Source organism: Drosophila rhopaloa, unplaced genomic scaffold (genome assembly GCF_018152115.1).
Source record: "Drosophila rhopaloa isolate 14029-0021.01 unplaced genomic scaffold, ASM1815211v1 contig_2, whole genome shotgun sequence".
NCBI classification, from domain to species: Eukaryota; Metazoa; Arthropoda; class Insecta; order Diptera; family Drosophilidae; genus Drosophila; species Drosophila rhopaloa.
The window spans coordinates 7,395,968-7,414,904 of NW_025335083.1; the positions used below are offsets into that span (position 1 = coordinate 7,395,968).

General features: G+C 38.5%; 1 protein-coding gene across 2 annotated transcripts in view; it reads right to left on the reverse strand.

The window, feature by feature from the left end:
* Nucleotides 1–14,529, reverse strand: part of LOC108044482 (E3 ubiquitin-protein ligase TRIM9) — a 95,053-nt gene extending 80,524 nt beyond the window's left edge. For both annotated transcript variants that reach the window (XM_044459865.1, XM_044459864.1), the window contains exon 1: nt 12,885–14,529. In XM_044459865.1, the coding sequence (XP_044315800.1) occupies nt 12,885–13,790 (906 nt within the window). In that variant the 5' untranslated portion in view covers nt 13,791–14,529. The remainder of the gene's footprint in view (nt 1–12,884) is intronic.
* Between the last annotated feature and the right edge of the window lie 4,408 nt (nt 14,530–18,937).

The following is an 18,937-nucleotide window of genomic DNA, read 5'->3' on the forward strand; positions in this document are numbered from 1 at the left end:
TCATTCCTTAATATTCCATGAACTTTAAATCTCCTAAAATATTCTGGTCATTTTATGTGCCAGAGATAAAGCGACAACGAGCGAAAAGCTAGATGGAAAAATGGGAAATAATTTAATAAGGGAGAGTTCTCACAGATTCCCATTGACCTTTTTTTCTAGCTGGATGTGTAAAGCGGTTGACATAAATAAAAAATGTTACTACATTTTGGCACATTACACAAAATAAAAGAAGAGAGAAAGGGCCAATTCCCGAAAGGAAAACGAATGGTTTGGGAATTAGGCCTGAAAAGAGCCTGATAAAATTGTGAAAAACTGTTTAAATGTGTTGGGCAATTCTCGAGAAAGCGTCAAGACGAAACGGGTCAAGTAATCAATTCTGGTGGACAGGCTTGAGTATTTCTAAGGACCCAAGCAATGGATTCGCTTAATTAGATCCCATGTTCGTGGAAAGTTTGGCCTCCTACGAAGGGTGTCCGCATTTATCTAAATTATTTCGTTAGTCGGGCCAAACAAATTAAAATAAATGTTTGTCAAAGGTCCGCACGAAGAGTCAACAAATTAAAAAATGTTTGAGTTGTGGGCTTGGTTGAAAGAGGAACGGTATTTGGGGTCACTTCTGCAGGTGTTCGCCAAAAAGGTTTTTCGTGTTTACTTTCCTCGCCCCAAAAAAAGTCAACCCCATCAAATTGCTTCATTATATTGGACTGGTGGTAAAGGTTGCAAATTTGAACAAAATGAGTTTTGATAAAAACTGTTGAGTCTTTAAGGACTTATAAAAAAGAGAGGAAACTTAAATATATGTATTGGAACTGTTTGTGTATCATAAAATAAATGTGGTTTTTTCACATTGAACCACATAACGACTGTTTTCGCCACTTCAGTGTGAGCTTTCCTCCCCTGATTGAATATTCAGAAAAACTGATTCCATCACAAAATGCCGCTGGCGAATGGAATGATATGAATTCATATCTGCCGAAGAGGGGACGTCATAATGTTTATCAACAATGGCCGCAGGTTGTGTATTGATTAAAAAATTTCGCCAAGCGCCAGACAGGCGGGAATTGGGGAAGAGGGCTGCACTTGTTGACAGCCTTACGCCTGGGGTCATAATTTCAGTTCAAAGGCCGCTGCGAAAACTTTACAAAAATTGTGATTTTAAGCGGCTTTTCCAGCGGCCAAGAGCGCGGATGAGGCAAACTGCGGTAAGCCACCAAAATTTAATTAATAAAAATTATTTCGCGGCTTATTTTTTGTAGGGATTAACAAGCTCTTTTTAAGTCCTTGGCCACGTGTTGAAAATCTGATTATAATGACACTCGAAAGCTTTGATTCTGGCTCTCCATTAAGCAAAATGACCAAAAGGCAAATAGGGACTTACTTGCGCTTGAAAAATCAAAGTGCCGGATGTTGGCAGTAGAATAAATTTACATACCTGGAAAAAAGAGAGAGAAGGATATTAGTAAAATGTATATTACAATTTTTGTATACCAATTTTAAGTTGCTTTCTTTAAGGAATAACAAAAACTTTTCCAAATTCTATCAGATAAGAAACGAACAAGATAAGCTGCACTAAATTAATTAAAGTTTTTATTCCAACTGATAATAATCACAATAAATTACGGCTATTGTGACCCTCCCACATGTTTTATTCCCCCCTACAAAACCATTGGGTAATCAACTCAAGTCATCGCCCCGACCTCCACCACACCATGTTACTGCTATACTATCTGTAAATAAATCAAATTGTTATTGCATTTGAAATCAGCAGCATTGAATTATTAATGCCGCCTGCCTTTCAGCACAAATGGAACATGCTAATGGAATGGAGATAGCTTGACCAAAAGCGGGCTTAAATCAGCTCCGACCAAAGTCCAGAGGCAGTCGGCCAAACGCTGACAGCTGACAAGCCGCAATCCGCAGAGATAGGGAGGATAGGATTTCCCTGCCCTGCAGACTACAGACAGAGTGCGACAACAATAAAATAACCTGGGAAAGGGCACTTCACGCGCTCTGACCACAGGACATGCCAAAGACCAGGATAGCCAGGATACGACCCAGACCAGTGCCAGTGCTCACCTGGGGAGCCCACCTGAGCGGAGACAGTCGCAGTTGCCAGGAGAGGCACTTTGAATAGTTCATGAAGTTGTCACTTTGTCGAGTGAAGCATACAGTGGTGTTTCATGCCTGGAAAGTGGGGAGTTACCAGGCAGATAAAGATTTATTGCACATCAGTGCAACACAGGTGCACAATAATGTTAATGACAATTTAGGAGTTAAGAAATGGTTAAACTATTGACTGTTGAACATTTAATGTATGAAGGAAATGCGTTGGTTATTACAAAATCCCTTTCGAGAAAAAATATTTTCTTTTAAATTGAAGGAACTTTCCTTAACCCACAATTTAGAAAATACAATTACTAGAGCTTGCTAGCCTTTATCATCAGTTTTAATTACTCAATAAAAGCTGTTGAAAAAAACGTCTTATTAAATGCCGTTAATTAACAGTGCTAATTTACTTGCTGTATTTGCATGCTATAATTTTTTAAGCAAATTTACATTCTTAACAGCACTTAAATATTAAAGTATTGTTAATACGAGTAACACCCAACGAGATGTAAAGATATTTTGTGTCAATCTAAATTTAAATACATTTTTTTCCATATATGTAGAAAAGCTATTTTAATTTTATCAACATTATTATTTTAATTTTATATTTCATATTCCACTTGTGTTTAGTCCCACTGTTTAATTTCTTTTCCCATCTACTGCAATGGATTCTGCCTTTTCCTGTTGGTTATGATGGTCAACAAATAAAATTACAATGTTTTTTGCCAAGTTTGACAAATGGAGTTGGAGAGCCTTAAAGCCATTTGTTGCAGAGCACTCAACCTATGTCCCCACAACAAGTTTCCCCAACCAATTGCAATCGATTGGCACTCTGACACTGGACACTCACATTTGTAGAAAACTCCTGCTACGTGCCACAAATTCGATTAAGATATGGTCTCACACGATAGATACAAAATGGAAAACCATTAAATTATCTGCGATACATGATAATTGGGAGCAAACCTTAATAATTTCAGTGGCCATAAAACGAAATGTTGAGCGTTAGTTGGTTCGTTATCGATTCCAGTTATGTGTTTTGATTTTATTTCCCCGCTCTTTCGATTCCACTTCTTTGCCCGCTTGTCGTTTTATCAGTTTTATAGTGTGATTCTTGTGAAATGCAATAAACTTCGATGTTGATAAACATCTGTCAGTCTGTCAGCGAGTGGGTCGATTAAGGGACGGGAACGGGGACGGGGACGTGGATGGGGACTTTCCTTCCACTCCACTTGGAAGTATTTTTATGGCTTACGTGCTGCATGTAATTGCACCCTCATGCGGCGCTGAATGTTCAAGTAGCTGATCCATAACGAGCTTAACTGCTAGGTGAAAGAGCCAACCGAAGGTTAATCCACATCGGGACATTAAATTTGGAGATTTTCAGATACGTTTGATTTTGTGGTTTAGTGCAGCAAGTCAACCGTTTTATGCTCCCATTTAAATATAATGTATTTTTATGACCACAAATTAATTATAGTAGAATGGGACAAAAATGTAAGGGCGATGATTAAAATAGTTTCATTTAATTGGGCCTTTCTTATTTTAATGACATCTTATCAATCATCAAGAACTCATTTTGAATATTTCTAATTGTTTATTTCCTAATCATAGGTTTTTGTTGGATTTAATGCATGCCTATCAACCTTTTGAAATGCTCTTGGGGCAAATCATTTATAATATTTTAATAAAGATTTTAGTCTATTAGCTTGTAGTTAAATGTATACAATAAATTAAAGCGCACGTTAGGCTGACATACTTTTAAAATCATTTTTAATTACTATTGGTGTATACTTATTTTATTTGATTATTTTACATTAGTAAAAATTTTAGCTAAATGACATGCTTTTAAACCAAATTTTAATTACTTTTGGTGTATAAGGTATTGATGGGGCATCAGAGTTTTCTTGAACCAACTATTATTATTTTTGGATGATTAAATTGATACATACTATAGCTTATACACATATTGTATACATATGCCTAGATATTCAACTAGATATTCAATTAAATCTTCAAAAAGTACCTTTATGAAGCCATACTAATTAATGAAGTACATTGCTTTTACTTTTTAACCAGATTGCCTGGCTCTGGAAATTCCTTGTTCAAAATGTAAAATCCTAGAATTTCCTTCGGTATGTGCAGCTTTAAAGAGTCCTCCCAAAGATTGTCCTGCATTCCACAGGCGTTTGCCTGTTCGCAAATGGCTCCTCTCACCAAATCAGCTGTAATTCCTCACCTAACTATGCCATTAACACTTGACCAGGCCGAGAAGAGGAGCTGGGATCGGGACGCATAGTAAACCCGGCGATAGCCATCTCCCCGCACCCAATGGCCCACATTCACATGCCGCACACGCAGCCAGCAAAGAAATTTAAAACGTCAACAAGCCCGTTGACAGTTGGCGCTGTGCAGGACTCGTAAAAAACGCGGCCACTTGGATAGGGATGCCGTATATATGTAATCATATATATGCTATAGGGATAGGGATATGGATGGGATAGGGACGTACATGTATGCGCAGTGGAGTGTGCACACTGTAGTTTTTAACGACACCTTACAACTGCCGCTCATGTCGCTCGTGGCACATGTGGCATGCTGGCTGAATCTGCGGGGTGACTTTTTGTGCGGCGGCTAATTAAAAAATGGGAGGCGGACAAAAAAAAAGAACAGCGGGAATATTTTTTACGGCCCCATTAAATGCGGCAATGAGACCTAGCGTCAAACGTTTAACAGTCATAAAAGCGTCGCCAGACCACAAATTTAATGCCACACAACAATTTAATACATTCGCAAACAAAGAACTTTATATAATTTCCACATTGAATTTTCATTAAGTTTTTTTCGTGTTGAATTCTTTGTTTGTCGCCACAGTTCATTTAGTTGGAAAATTTGCATATGCATGTAAATTAAAACTTCCGTTTTGACACTCGAAGGAACAACAGCAATCGGTCGGCAAAAATGTTGCATTGATTTTCGTATGTACTTTTTTTTACGCATAATTAAAAACAATTTTCAATTTCGATTTTTCTGCCAGACGGCGGTTGTAAACTGTTTGAATTTGATTGTCATTAATTTGCATATGCGCAAATGTGTGAGAATTGTTGGATAATATTATTGTTTAATCGATTGTAAATTCGCTTAAAGAGCTTTCCCCGATTTTTATTTATTGCCCAATGCCAGAAGGTATAAATCTTTTTTTACAGCTGTTAATTGATTGCCAACAGCGAGCGTAGAAAGTGTTAAATTAAAAAAATATTGTATCTAATTAACTTAATAACATTTAACTACATAGCCCTGGATTCTTGGGAAATGCTCTAATTTGTTTTTAAGCCCGCGCTTCGACAAATTGATTCGCCTCGGTTTGTGTGCCCGGCAATCCAGCAAATCAATCAACAAATTGAGTCCCACCTCAGGAATCGGTAAATCAAACACAGATACACAACCCACAATCGTCTCTATGTTCTGGAAGGCATTGACATGAACCGAAGCCCGAGGGTAAATAGCAAACCGAGGGTCTTGGGGCTAAGGCCTTATCGACAAATATGTATACCTGATAGCAAAGACAAACCCATTCAAAGTACTTGTACTGCGATGGCTAATTGCAGGCCGATAACGCTACATTTGCAAAATAAAGCAATCTTAGTAAACTCGGCCTTGCCATTTGATTAGAAATTATTTTAGGCACGCCAACAAATTTCGTTAAATGGCATACCAATTTTTATAACAAATTATTTATAGTTAAAAAAAATTAATCAAGTTCTATTTCTGTAATTTATGTTTTAAAGCATCATAAATTAACTGCTGCGAGACACGCCCAAAATAAATTGTGGCTTGTTTAAAAAACTCGCTAAAACACAGCACAGGTGTTCCAACATTTGTTGCCAAAATTAGTTTTCATTTATTTCGCTAATGTTAGCAAATCGTGAATAATGTAGTCATCTCAATATATACTCCCATTGCCACCCGCAATCGCACAGAATAATATTCAACCAGGCGATAATTTATTTATTTAAATAAGGCAACAGAAGACCACAGTTGCCGGTGACATTATTTATTTATTTACCATTTAAATTAGCGCTTAAATACATAGAAAAATAAACATTTTCACTGAAAAAATGTGCTCTTTATTGGAGTGCACAAATGGAATTTACATAAATTAAGTGCACTTTGCAGCCAGTATCAGGTTTTTTAGTATGTGGCTTATTTATGGCTTGTCGAGTGAGCAATATGTTGCCACTTCGTTGTTTATTGTGGAAGATATTTATTTCTAAATATTTGCATATTTCATGCTGATAATGAAAATACTTGAATAATAATATATCAACAAAACTGTTGTAAAATCTGCGACAAGTCTCAAGCTAAACCAATTTTCCCAAGCAAACTAACAAAGCGATATTAAAAAAACCAAATAAAATCCAATTTACGTCAATTTGGAGTATTTTACTTGCACTCTGTCCAAAATAAAACCTAGAACATGAAAATGCATTCAAAGGCAGACCAAAACCACAAACAGTAAGCAGCGCCGAGCGAAATGAAAGGAAAAACAATAAAAACGTCTCGTGAAAATGGGAAAATTCGATGTGATGGCCATAAAATTTTAATAACTTTTTCGGCCGGGTCACTGTGCGGGGTCACCAAGGCAGACCCTCATCGCTCATCGCAAACACTGCAATCACAACAAAATTTTAAAAACTAAAAACGCAGACGGGCAAACAAAATTCGGAAATCAGTGAAATGGTCAGCGGCAAATGGAAACTAATTAAATTAAATCAATAATGGGTGGGCCTCGAAACACCAAACTCTAAGGTCGCGATACGGGATGAGGCAGTTTCAGTGGTCATGCCCTCAGAATTATGCTGACACAAAAAATGAGCCATGAAATCCAATAATTTTTAACGCAATTTTCATTGCCTGCCGGCTTCCTTGGTGGCCAAAACCGAAAAAGTTTTGTGGTCAAAGTTGCTCTATGTTTGCCGAGTTGCGGAATCGCGGGGTCGGCGGGCGAATAAACAAAAGTAATTATATCACAAAAAAAAAGCATTTACAAAAAACCTTGACAATTGCGCTGGGACATGCAAAACGCGCATAAATTACAGTGAGAGGGAGAAATATTTTTTCCAACTTTTGTAATTTCGCATTTAGCGCTGAAAAGGCTCGCGAAAAGCAATTTTCAGATAAGCGACCCAGCCCGTCGAAAATCACCACAACAACAACGAATGTTAGGGGTCACGCCCTCGCCCCCACGCCCACTCCCACCCACAAACACCCAGCTGGTTTGACATTTATGGTGGAAATAATTAGAAGCTTTCACAGCGGGCACTTCCTCGGGGGAAAGGGGGAAAATCCACATGGAGCGTGAAAGTGGAGTAATGCTTGGGCATGATAATGGAAAATATGTGTAGGGGTATGTATATGGATAAACATACATTTATGCGATTGGCTTTGTGGTTTCGGATTAGCTTAGAACAACAAAGGTCCTTGAAGATATTCCCATATTGGCTTATCCTTTTGCTTATTGATTTTGTGGTTTTGAACAACAAGCTAAAAAAGGAGATTTAAGAAGATTTTCTTTACTTTAAAACCCTTTTGAAATTGTACATTAATATTTCAAATGGCCTTAAAATTGTTTAAATATTTCTGTTACATTTTTTATTCTTTTTAAGGAAACCCATTAAGAATCAAAATATTTTTTAAGTATAAAAACTTAAAATTATTATGTTATTTTAAAATTAGTGTGATAACCTTTTTAAAAGTCACACTTTCCAATGGCAAATGAGGTCACAGAACATCCCCTTTTAAAACATAGGTATACCACCATAACAACCCCCATTGCAAGTCCTTATCAAGATCTGAAAATATCAATTACCCAAAGCTTTATCTGTTCATCGCAAAGTAAACGACGAATGGGTGCCAATTAAAGCCATGATGGTGAGTCGGGGACAAGTTGTCCGACTGTAAGACCCTGGGGAATACCTATGGCACATATGGGGGATAGACACCAAACTGGTGAGGACTTTTGGTCATTAAACTCGAGTAGATGGAGCTGGACACGTGACTCCATAATGCATATGTCTGCAGGTCTGGTAAACATTTACTGCCACTTAGCTTCGACCCACCCACCCCCTTTATAATCAAACTCCCTATTTTTATTCCAGTTACCCCCTTTGGGGAATAAACCACCACACCCAAGAAAATGTTGAAAAATACCCGAAAATTATGCACTGGGGAAAACTGAGTTTCGGTTTTTACTTGCCCAACTTTGAAAAAACAACATTATGGAGGGTGGGTGAAACAGACAGGTAAAAATTACAACCCATTCGCAGGGTGGAGTCCTGTTGCGGTGTTTGTTATTATTTAGTGAACCAGCAACTGTTGAAATTTACTCGTGACAAAATAATTTCAGAGTTGCGCAAAAAGGGCAAATGGGCAATTTTATATGAATTAGGGAAAGTACACGTCCCATTCTCTCATTTCTCCTCTTTATTTTGTGGGAGAGGAATTTTCATTTTGCTTTTTCCTGGTTGGGTTTCATTTCATTTTATTGCCACGAATTTTCTTCTATTTGTTTTTTATGTTGGACGCTCTTTTTCCTCCCCTTTTCTTTCAGCAATTAACTTGGCTTTCCACAACATGTTTTTGTGTTGGCTTCTGACTAACACGCATTATCCTGGCATTTTTGGGGATGTGCTATACCCTTGTGACTGAGCTTTCTTTCAAGCCTGCCTTGTTGGCAGCTTTAATTTCCTTAGCCTCCCCCAACACACGCTGGTCTGTTAATTAGCCTGGCGCTGAATGTTGTTTATTAATTATGTAATTCATTTTTCCGCTTAATTATATTGAGAGAGAGACAGGCGAGCATGCTGCCAACGTCAGAAATCCAAATGTATCTACACATAAAATTCCTGTAATTGGACTGTAATTAACTGAACTGCCTGACGTGAAAGTGGTGTGGGCGGAATTATTCCCGCCAGGTTCCTCTTGCCAAAATAAATTCGTGTGTATGCACACACAAATAACACAAAAATTAACAGATATAATGTTTTGGGAGTAGAGAATATTTTATTGGAGAAAAATAAGGATATGGCTTAGGTTAGTTTTATTTGATATTCAACCAATCTTAGAACAACGATGTATTGCTTTCAACAAAATAGGACGGCTATTAATTTATAATTTTCTAATAACCGATTTGGTTTATTTGAAAATTAAATAATGAAAATACTATAAGTCTTTATAAATAAATGTCTCGAATAACGCTTATTTTCGTGGCCAGCTCGTAAGTCCTTCGTCAACTTAGGAAATGTTTTTGACACATTTTTTTTACAAAAAACCATTAATATGTTCGTCACCACCCTTATCAATATATAGAATAACCTATTTAAAGCCATCATTGTTAATCGCCTGAAGAATTCGCATAGAACTATGTATAACCTGAGCTCTGGGCGGTTTCCGATGGATTCGACACACTTCCATCCAAAGAACGTTGCCCCAGGGTTGGTGGAGGAAAAAACAATGGAATGCTGCCATATTAAACGGAACAAATGCAGTGCAATCATCTGACAGGACCTGAAAAACGAGGGATGAGGGGTGGATCGGGTGGTGAGTGCGAGTGTGTGGTGGTGGCTACAACACGAAACATGTTGCAAAATATTTCAGAATGTTTTTCACAGCCAGCGAACAACTGCACTTTGATGGTGTCATAAATCTCAAAGGAGCAGGAACAAGGAGCGAAAAGGAAAAAATGTATAAACAACAATGAGGAATGTCGAGGTGCCGAAAGCAGGCCAAGGATAAACCGACAGGACACGGTACCAAATAAGCAACTGCATAATAAACACCGAAATTAATGATTTACGGAGGACCTACAACAAGTTGGGAAAGTACGCGACCCAACACATTCAGTCTACCTGTCCAAAAACGACAGGTAGAAAGAGGTCGCCCACAAATGGGTGTGAAAAATGGCATAAAACAGGAGTGCAAATAAATCTTTGGCACAGAAAAAAATTAGACTTTTATTTGAACGAGCCTTTTAAGGACTTAACAATAAAGTATTAAGGTTTAAGCTATTTAATCAATGGAATTCATTTCTTGATTTAAAAAGGATTGTCTTAAATTCATGGTGCTCCAATGTTTAATAAAATTTTAACTAAATCATTTTGCCAAGATATACATATAGTACTTTTTCAGCAAATTCATTGAATTCTACAAAAATCTAATGATGATAAAGAAAGAAAGATTTTTACTCGAGTATTTTCATGGAAATATACTTTTCGGAAAAATTCATTGATTTCAACATAAATTAGTATTTAGATTTAATTTTATTTAATGAGGTGAATATATGTGCAATTTTACCATGCCAAATATAATTTAAGGCTATATTAATTTTTTCCAAGTGACCTGGTGACTCGATGCATGACTACCACTCGGTTATCTTATCAACTCTTTTGGGGAAAGGTGGAGGCGTCACTCCGGATTGCGTGCGTGTGTCATTTATGCGGGGCTGGGCGGGAATTTGAAGGTAGAAGGTAGAAGCCTCACCTGGCTTGTGCCACTATGCGGTGAGCAGCTGCCCCGAATCAGCTGCCCGAGGACAGGGATTCATTTTGGCATTGTTCGGCTGAAATTTTGACTTTGCGCCTGCAGGCGAAGATGCCGAACAATGGAAATTGAAAATCAGTTGCAGATGCGTCAGAGTAGAGATATGCGACCTGATAAGCAGACAGGAAATGGCAAATTTGAAATCTAGGAAAATCTACTCCAAAAGGCCGATCAAGGTGGGTACGGAATACGGGCATTTGCAGAGGCTGCCAAATTTCGGTGCCACAAATGAGGCGCATTTGCGACAATGATATAATGATAAATGATAAGGCTTTGGAACTCGTAATTTGATGGGGAAACATTCAACCCAAATAGATATACAAATAGGGCGAAATGTGCTCTAGATACTGTTATCACAGCAGTTACTCTTCATTGATGAAATAAGGGGAAAAAATATGAGACATGTCTATGAGTATATTTAAATTAATGCTATTTAATACCTTCAAAATATCTTAGGTTGCGTCAAGATATTAATTATCTTAAGCCTTCAATTGAGACGGATGTGATTTAATGTATTATAAATATTAATTGAAAATCATTTAAACAGAAACCCAACAATATCTTTACTCTAATATGTGCTTTGGTAGTTAAACCCATTTTCTTTCAATGCTTGTGACTGATACAAAGTAATCCTGAATATTAAAAGGCACATTTGACTTCAAGGGACTTTCTCCGTCGCAGTCAAGCAACTGTGAAATATTTTTGCGCATTCATTTCCTTAAAACAAAAATACTTTCTATTCCGCTTGCCTCATTTCCTTTCGGGCAATATCCTTCTTGACCTGACTCGACAGTTGATTTCTTTCTCCGCCGTCGTCCTTTGTTTTGGCAGCCGCTGCAATTTGTCACTTTTCGCACTTTGGTCTGTCCTTGCCGCAGCTCGTTCCATTCGCCGCTCCTGTCGGTTTGTTGTCCTTGGATGACAGGATGTGCAGGCACTTGAAGCATTTGCCATATTAAAATTGTTGCCGTTGACAATTGTCAGTGATTCGACGACAGACGGGGAATTCATGAATTCAACTACCGAACAGCAGGTGAGAAAGCCACGAAAAATGGTACTGAAATTCTGGAAATTAAATTCCAAAAGGTAAAGAAGGGAACCCATCCCTTGACAGAAAACTTATCGCTGAATTAGCGTGCCAAAGTTGTGAGATTGTGGCAATTTTAAGACCCAGTCAAAACAAACGAGGGAAGTTTTGGACCGAAATATGTAGGAACCTTGTTGAATGAAATAGTTTGGATAGCTAAAAAGCGGAGAGTCTACAGATGGATACCCCTTAACAAAACATTCTTAGATTACTCTGTACAATAAATTCTAGTCATATTTAATTATATACTATCCACCACTACCATACTAGTTCTCAAAACTACGTCAAGCAATACCTATTTCCTCTATTCCAATATCCCCAAATACTTGCTCCGAAACAATGTGCATGAAAAATGTTTGGGGCCAGTAGACAAGTCATAAATTTTCCACAAAAAAGGCAGACGAAAGGCAAAACGAGAACACGAAATATAAACAAGGAGCAGGGAGGAAGTGAATCAGGATGTGGTCAGGATATGCGGTGCCTTCGCAAGTAAATACGTATTTATTTCTTGAGGTCCTTACTTTCGCCCTTAATTAGTTTGTCCTCATGCCGTATTTTTCGTGCTTTCCTGAGGAGTCTTTTGATTTGTGGAAGTAAATTTCCTGACACCACTGTCATTTATTGTGATTATAGTTCCTGCGTAGACTAACAGACCTTGTCTTTTGCATTATAAACTTCTTGTTTTGAATAGAATAGAAGTTCATAATTTGACATTTAGTTAATTAGTACAATTTTCTATATTAAATTGTTTTTTACCAAGTGTTGGCTTTAGCCTTGCAAGTCTTGAATTGGTACATGCTTTCTCAATAGCTTAGCCCAATAGCAATGATAAAGAATTATAGAGTCTATAATATAGAACATTTTTTTGTTTTATAAATATTTCTTCATTCAAATCTCGTCGCGTATCGTAATTAGATATATTTATGGACCATTGTATCTATTTATGCACTACTAGGTTTTAAGGAAAAATTCGTTATTCAGTATTATTTTTGGGACCAAGGCACTTCACTCGCTACATTCAGTATTAAAGATAATTTTTTTGGTTTCTTCCCCTTAAATCTTTGATTGTAAACATCTCCAATCGAGGACTCACCTTTTGGGCCTTGCAGGTGACGTTGATGGACTGGACGTCGTGGGCCTGGTGGCGCTGCTCGCCGATGCAGAGTCCGCAGGCAGGCGCCTTGCAGCTGAGGCAGTACTGGGAGAGGGTCTCCTCGTGCTCCCCGCAGACGGACTCGCGCTGCTGGGCGGCGCCACGCGGCTTGACCAGCGTGTGCTTGGCCAGCGGACCGCGGGCGGGATGGCACAGCTCCCGGCAGGCGTCGCAGTAGCGGATCTCGCACTGCTCGCAGATCAGGGACGCCACCTTGGGATCCGTCTCGCACATCTGGCAGCGCAGCGCTTCGCGGGCGCAGAAGCGGTCCACGATGGCCTCCATGGCGCGGTAGGTGGGCAGATTCCGGACGCCCCCGTCGTCGAAGAAGACCAGCTTGCGGCAGAGCGGACAGGTGAGGCAGTAGGCGGCGCCGGGCGGGGCCACCACATTGCCCACTCCGGGCATAAGTCCAGTGCCGGCATAGGACACCGGCCGGGATGTGTTCGAGCAGCAGACGACGCCCGAGTCCGCCTCGCTGAAGATGCTCACCTTGTCCGACTGGTCCTGGTCGGAGGTGACGCTCTCGCTTCCGGTATTCGAGCTGGCCGTGCTGGCGGCGGAGCTGTGGGAGCTGTGTCGAGTGCCGGGGCCACCGGGATTACTCCCCGAGGCGGTGGCTCCTCCTCCTCCGGCGGAGCCACCTCCGTTGCCGTGCATCCCATTGTGGCCCGCCGAGGAGGAGGCCCGTTCCGATCCGTTCACGGTCACCGGGAGACCCGATCCCGGGCTGTACGGGGTCTGGATGTCCAGGGCACAGCCCAGGCAGAGGGCGTGGAAGCAGGGCAGCAGCACCGGATTGGCGTACAGCTGCTTGCACGTGGGACAGCGCAGTTCGTCCTCCATTTCTGGTGATTTGATTCCGCAGAGCTAATGCGATTTGAATTGAGATTGGGAATTCGGAGGTCCTGTTTGAATCGGTTTTATCCTCGCTTTAGTTTGGTTGCTCACTTTGGGACAACATGGCTTCAATAATCCCTGAACTTGTCACTTTTCACTTTGTTCTCTTTAGTACTTCCACTTTTAGAATTTTATATTTTTGAATTGTATTTTCTCTTTTTTTTTACTTCACTCTAAGCCAATATGTAATCTTTTTTAAGTTATTATTTTCGTTTTTCACTTATTACCAATCCTAAAGGGTTTTTAATATGGATATCCTTATTGTTTGTCACTTTGTCACCTTTTTAATTACAATTATTTTTGAAGACTGTAATTTTTAGTTTTTTACTTTTCAACTAGTTTTCAAATTTGTAATTCTTTGTATTTTTCACAATTAGTACACTATATGCTGGGTTAATCCAAACGGTTTATTATTTATGCCAAACTATAAATAGTTTTCGAATCAAATTCAACGTTGACTTGTGAAATGTTCTTAATTTTTTGAGAACCCACTTTGATCTACCACAAATATTTGTAAAATGACCCTTTGGTTTTTAAAATAATTTTTGGATTTCTTGCAACTTTATTTCGCGCTTTACGGTTAAACGCGATGAATTCTGTTTTGAACCATCCGCAACACGACCGATTTGAATGAGATTTTTGAACGACTGGCCGTTGAAAACTCACTTCTGCCGAATTACCGCTGCCGAGGTTTCACTTTGCCTTCGGTTCGACGAACGAACATGCCTCAGTCCGTAATTCTGTTGCAACCACCGTGCAGGGTGTTCGAACATGTTGCTTCGACTCTCAAACCTCTGCACTGATAATAAAAATTAGTTTGTATGTTATGGCATAGGATTATTATTATATTGACAGGATGTACCCTAATATTTGCATCTGGAATCGTTTTTAAAAACCTTACCATAGTGGGTTATATCTATTTAGACTTTTGGGAATTGTTATAGTAATAGGTTATTAAATACGAGTTAGATTATAAATTAAGATTATTCGATTATAGCGGCATATCCCTCTTTACCTTATTAAGCAATATATTTAATAATTTCATGAACCCCTAAAATAAAATTAATTTAAAAATATATAAAAGAACAACCATTTTAACCGCGGTGTAATAACCAACTGTCGCTTCGAACACCACCTTCAAACTCATCAGTTCGATTACAGTTTGAGAGCCATTGTTACAAAAATAATTCGGAGTTCAAGCACACGATTTGAAAATATACATTAAATTTGGACCATAAAAAATATATTTTGTATTTGTTAACGTTCAAAACTAAGCACTATGAGCACTTATTAAAGATTTAAATGAAATCGAACTATATTTATTTTTGTAAAAAATTATTAATAAACAAAAAAGGCTTTGCACAAACTGCACTTTATCGCCCTTATCGGCAGACTGAACATGACGACCTGATAAGGTTCCAAAGAGTTAACTTGCACACCTGTTCAGCAGCAGTCAGAAACAATAAAACTGTAGTTTATATATAAAATATAATTGGATGTTTAAGCAAATGATAATATCTAGCGGTATAAATTGAAACAGTTTATGTAATATTTGATAGACAACTATATATTAATAGCGTTCATTTTTGGTTTTTAAAACTTTTTTCTTTGAAGACATTAATATTTATAGCTAAATTACTTATTAAAACCAATTTCAGTCAAGCCATTATTACTAATAATTGTAGTAAAAGGAAAAATAAAAGAAAGAAACCATTTTTTGTTCTTGATTTTGCCTTAAAGATAGTTTATAAAGTTCCACTGTATAAAGTATAGGTAAGTGAACAGGTAATGTCGGTACCACCACTGCACCACTGATAAGCCCGGCCACCGACCTACTCGCGCACATGGCGACATTCCTATTTCTATATTCTTATATGTATATCCCTCATTCCTCAACAGAGGTGTCAGCGTCCACGATTCTACGATCTACAAATATTATTTGACTGGCTCTGAATCAGACTCTGCCTCAGACTGTTTTCGAGTTTGTTTTGACACCGAAGCGGCCAATCGAGCGGGAAATCGAGAGCCGGCGATTGAGGATGGTGAAGAATGCCCCACGGTAACTGACATTCGATATCTGAAAGCCAAATACAAATAGGTGACCTGCTCTAGATGTTTATCTACACAGAAAAAAAGCATATACAATTCTAGACACAGTGTAAACTCAATTAAAATCATTAAATGTTTTAATTGGAGCTCTTTCTTTATATTAAATTTATATTATAATATAATATAAGATAAACTTTCATAACAAATGTTTTTTTCAACTTTATGTGTGACAATTTATCTAATATATGAATATTATTACTTAATATAAGGTGACTTTTTAACTAAAGGTAAATTCAAATTAAATTATTTTTGTTGTTTTTCACGATTTTTGAACATAACATATTTATCCGCAAAGCATGTTACATTGATTAGATAAATGTTTTATTATTATAAATATAACAAAGTAATAATATTATCTTGTTATTACCACCTGACATTTTCCACATTAATTTTTCTATAAAATATTAATTAAATTAGAACCACATTTTTGCTATAATATATTAAAGTGTATTTTATATAGAGTGGATAAGGGAAAGGGGTGGGATACCAAACATAAAAATCGTGCATCGTGGAAAGCGTCTAACAACCATTTCCCTTTTCCATGCCCCATCTCAGGGCAGTGCGTAATCCGGCCGACTTAATAAGCCACGTTCCTGTTGGAGTATTTGATCTGGATTTGGAATCGGGAGGTGTTAAGTGGCCCCCCTCTGAACCCCTCACCCACCCACCGAACGAACGTCTCACTTGCCTATGCAAATATTGACAGGCGACGCATTCGTATGCTTAATTTGCCTCAATTTATTGTTATTTGTTTTACTTTTTCTCACAAGTCCTTAACTCTCCATTTTGTATTCTTTTTCTAGCTTACTAATAAATCACAAAATCGGACAGCAAATGATGAAGAGAGGGGAATAGTTGGGCGCCGAATTGCTAGAGTATTGATTTTCGTATTTTCCTGACCCAAGTGTGAACCTTGGTAGGGGATGGCGCCAAGAAAACTATTTGTATCGTAGTTATCGCGGTAGGAAACGGTAACCTTAACCGGGATTGATGGCATGCTCAATAAATGCATGATTATAATAATAAACACATGTATAAATTAAGTATAAATGACTGCTGAAAATTAGCTGGATAAAAAGTAATCTATAAATATTGTTTATAAATAAGACATATTTTTATTCGAAAAATTCAAATACTTGAGGTTAAAATACTTTCAACCATTTTTGGTAAACTATTAAATTGACCTTACAGATTCCTAGTTCCGCCACGAAAGATTTTCAGGGATCGGCTTTAGCCCAGCAACAACGCCAATAATTCACTGCAGCTTAAAATATTTAAAAACTTTTAGCACGCTCGCTCGCCACTAAGACTGCCCGAACACATCATCGCAGGGAAAACCACTTTCGCACCCCAAATCCCCGCCTCATCCTCGCGCCTTTTTGGTCCACTTTAATGCCGTATATCATGTGGTGTAACCATGGCCAAGGACATTCGCCATATGCGAGCATGCATAAAAACGCAATAATAACAGTGCCCCCTCGCTACACCACACTGTCCCTGCTGGGGCGCCATCCCGAATAGCAGGAATACTTTGGCCACCGCGGGTGCGAAACATTTTTTGCACTTTTCCCAGCTTTTTCGGGGAAAGCTGGACTGGGTGCAAAAAGAGCGAAAAGAAAAGCAGCAAATTTTTTGACTGGCGGCGTTTTAGCCTGGCTTTTGCTGTGCGACTGTGTACGTGTGTCTGCAGTCCGCTCCTTTGCTTCTTTTATAAGCCCAGTCCCATAGCCAAACCCAAAGCCTTCGACCCCCTCCTTTTTCGACTCTTTCATGCGTTTTGTCGTGCTCCAAGCGGAGACAGCGGTTGCAGCGGTCGCAGGAGCGGGCAGGATTCGCTATCCGTCGTCATTGTCGGGTTAACAAACACACCCGCACACCCACACAGCCACACACACGTGCGCGGATGGGAACGCAAACAGCAAAAAATACTTTGGCTATAATAACCATAACCAAATGGAAATCACCATTGACACTCGGAATACCCTTTCGAAAGTGTATTATAATAATTAAATCTCCAAAATTAGTCGTTAACATGAAAGGAATTTTCCATTGATCTATGGAGTTTTAGAAATAAATATATATATATTCCAAATATCGTACAAAAATATATTAAAAATGGAGGATGAGGTTTATCAATTGATTAAGTGATAAACTGCTCCTTAAATTCATCTTCATATTGATTGACTGATTTACTGATTTTACTATATAGGTTTCGGATATTGGTAATTTGTGAAACCAAATTATTTACAAATAAACACGTTTAATATTCAATTCTTACAATTGTTTTATTACAATTTAAGTTATGTGTGACTTTTTATAATGTAATCAAAATTTCAATTAACATAATTTAATTTATTTTAATTAAACATTAAATATGGACTTTCTGCTACGTCAAACAAACGTAAGTGGTAGTGCCAGCTTTACAAATATTGGCAGGGTATCACAACAGGATTCTTTTATTCAACTTTGGCGAACAATATGTAAAAAGTTTAACCAAAAAATACAGCAAGGAGTTGCCATCGCCAGAAGGAGAAGAGGACGAGGAGAAGAGGGGGAGTAGGGCGTACAGTTGTTGCTCCGTGGAGTCCTTGCTCCGCTCACTCGTTCAGGATAACATCACCAAATGAGATTAGGAAGGACATTCGCGTATTTAACACAGACGGACGCTGAAACTGCTACCAAAAGCGGAGCTCCGAGGGAGAGGGGAAGGGTGGGCAAGTGGTAACCAGTAGGATATCCTGACTGCCTGTTCGCCGGACTACAGTCTCACTGGCAGTCCACTGGTCCATTCTGTGCGGTTTTTTTTTTTTTAACTTTTGGGAAAATGTTCAACAGGGGAATTGAGGGGGTCTGACTGCTAATATTGTGTACCATGCTTAGCGCCTCTGTTGTCATTGCAGGAAGTTGCAACAGTTTGAGGCATTGTAATTGCTTTTTTGTTTGTCCCTGCGAGGCAAGAATGCTTTTTGGGTGGACCCTGGACT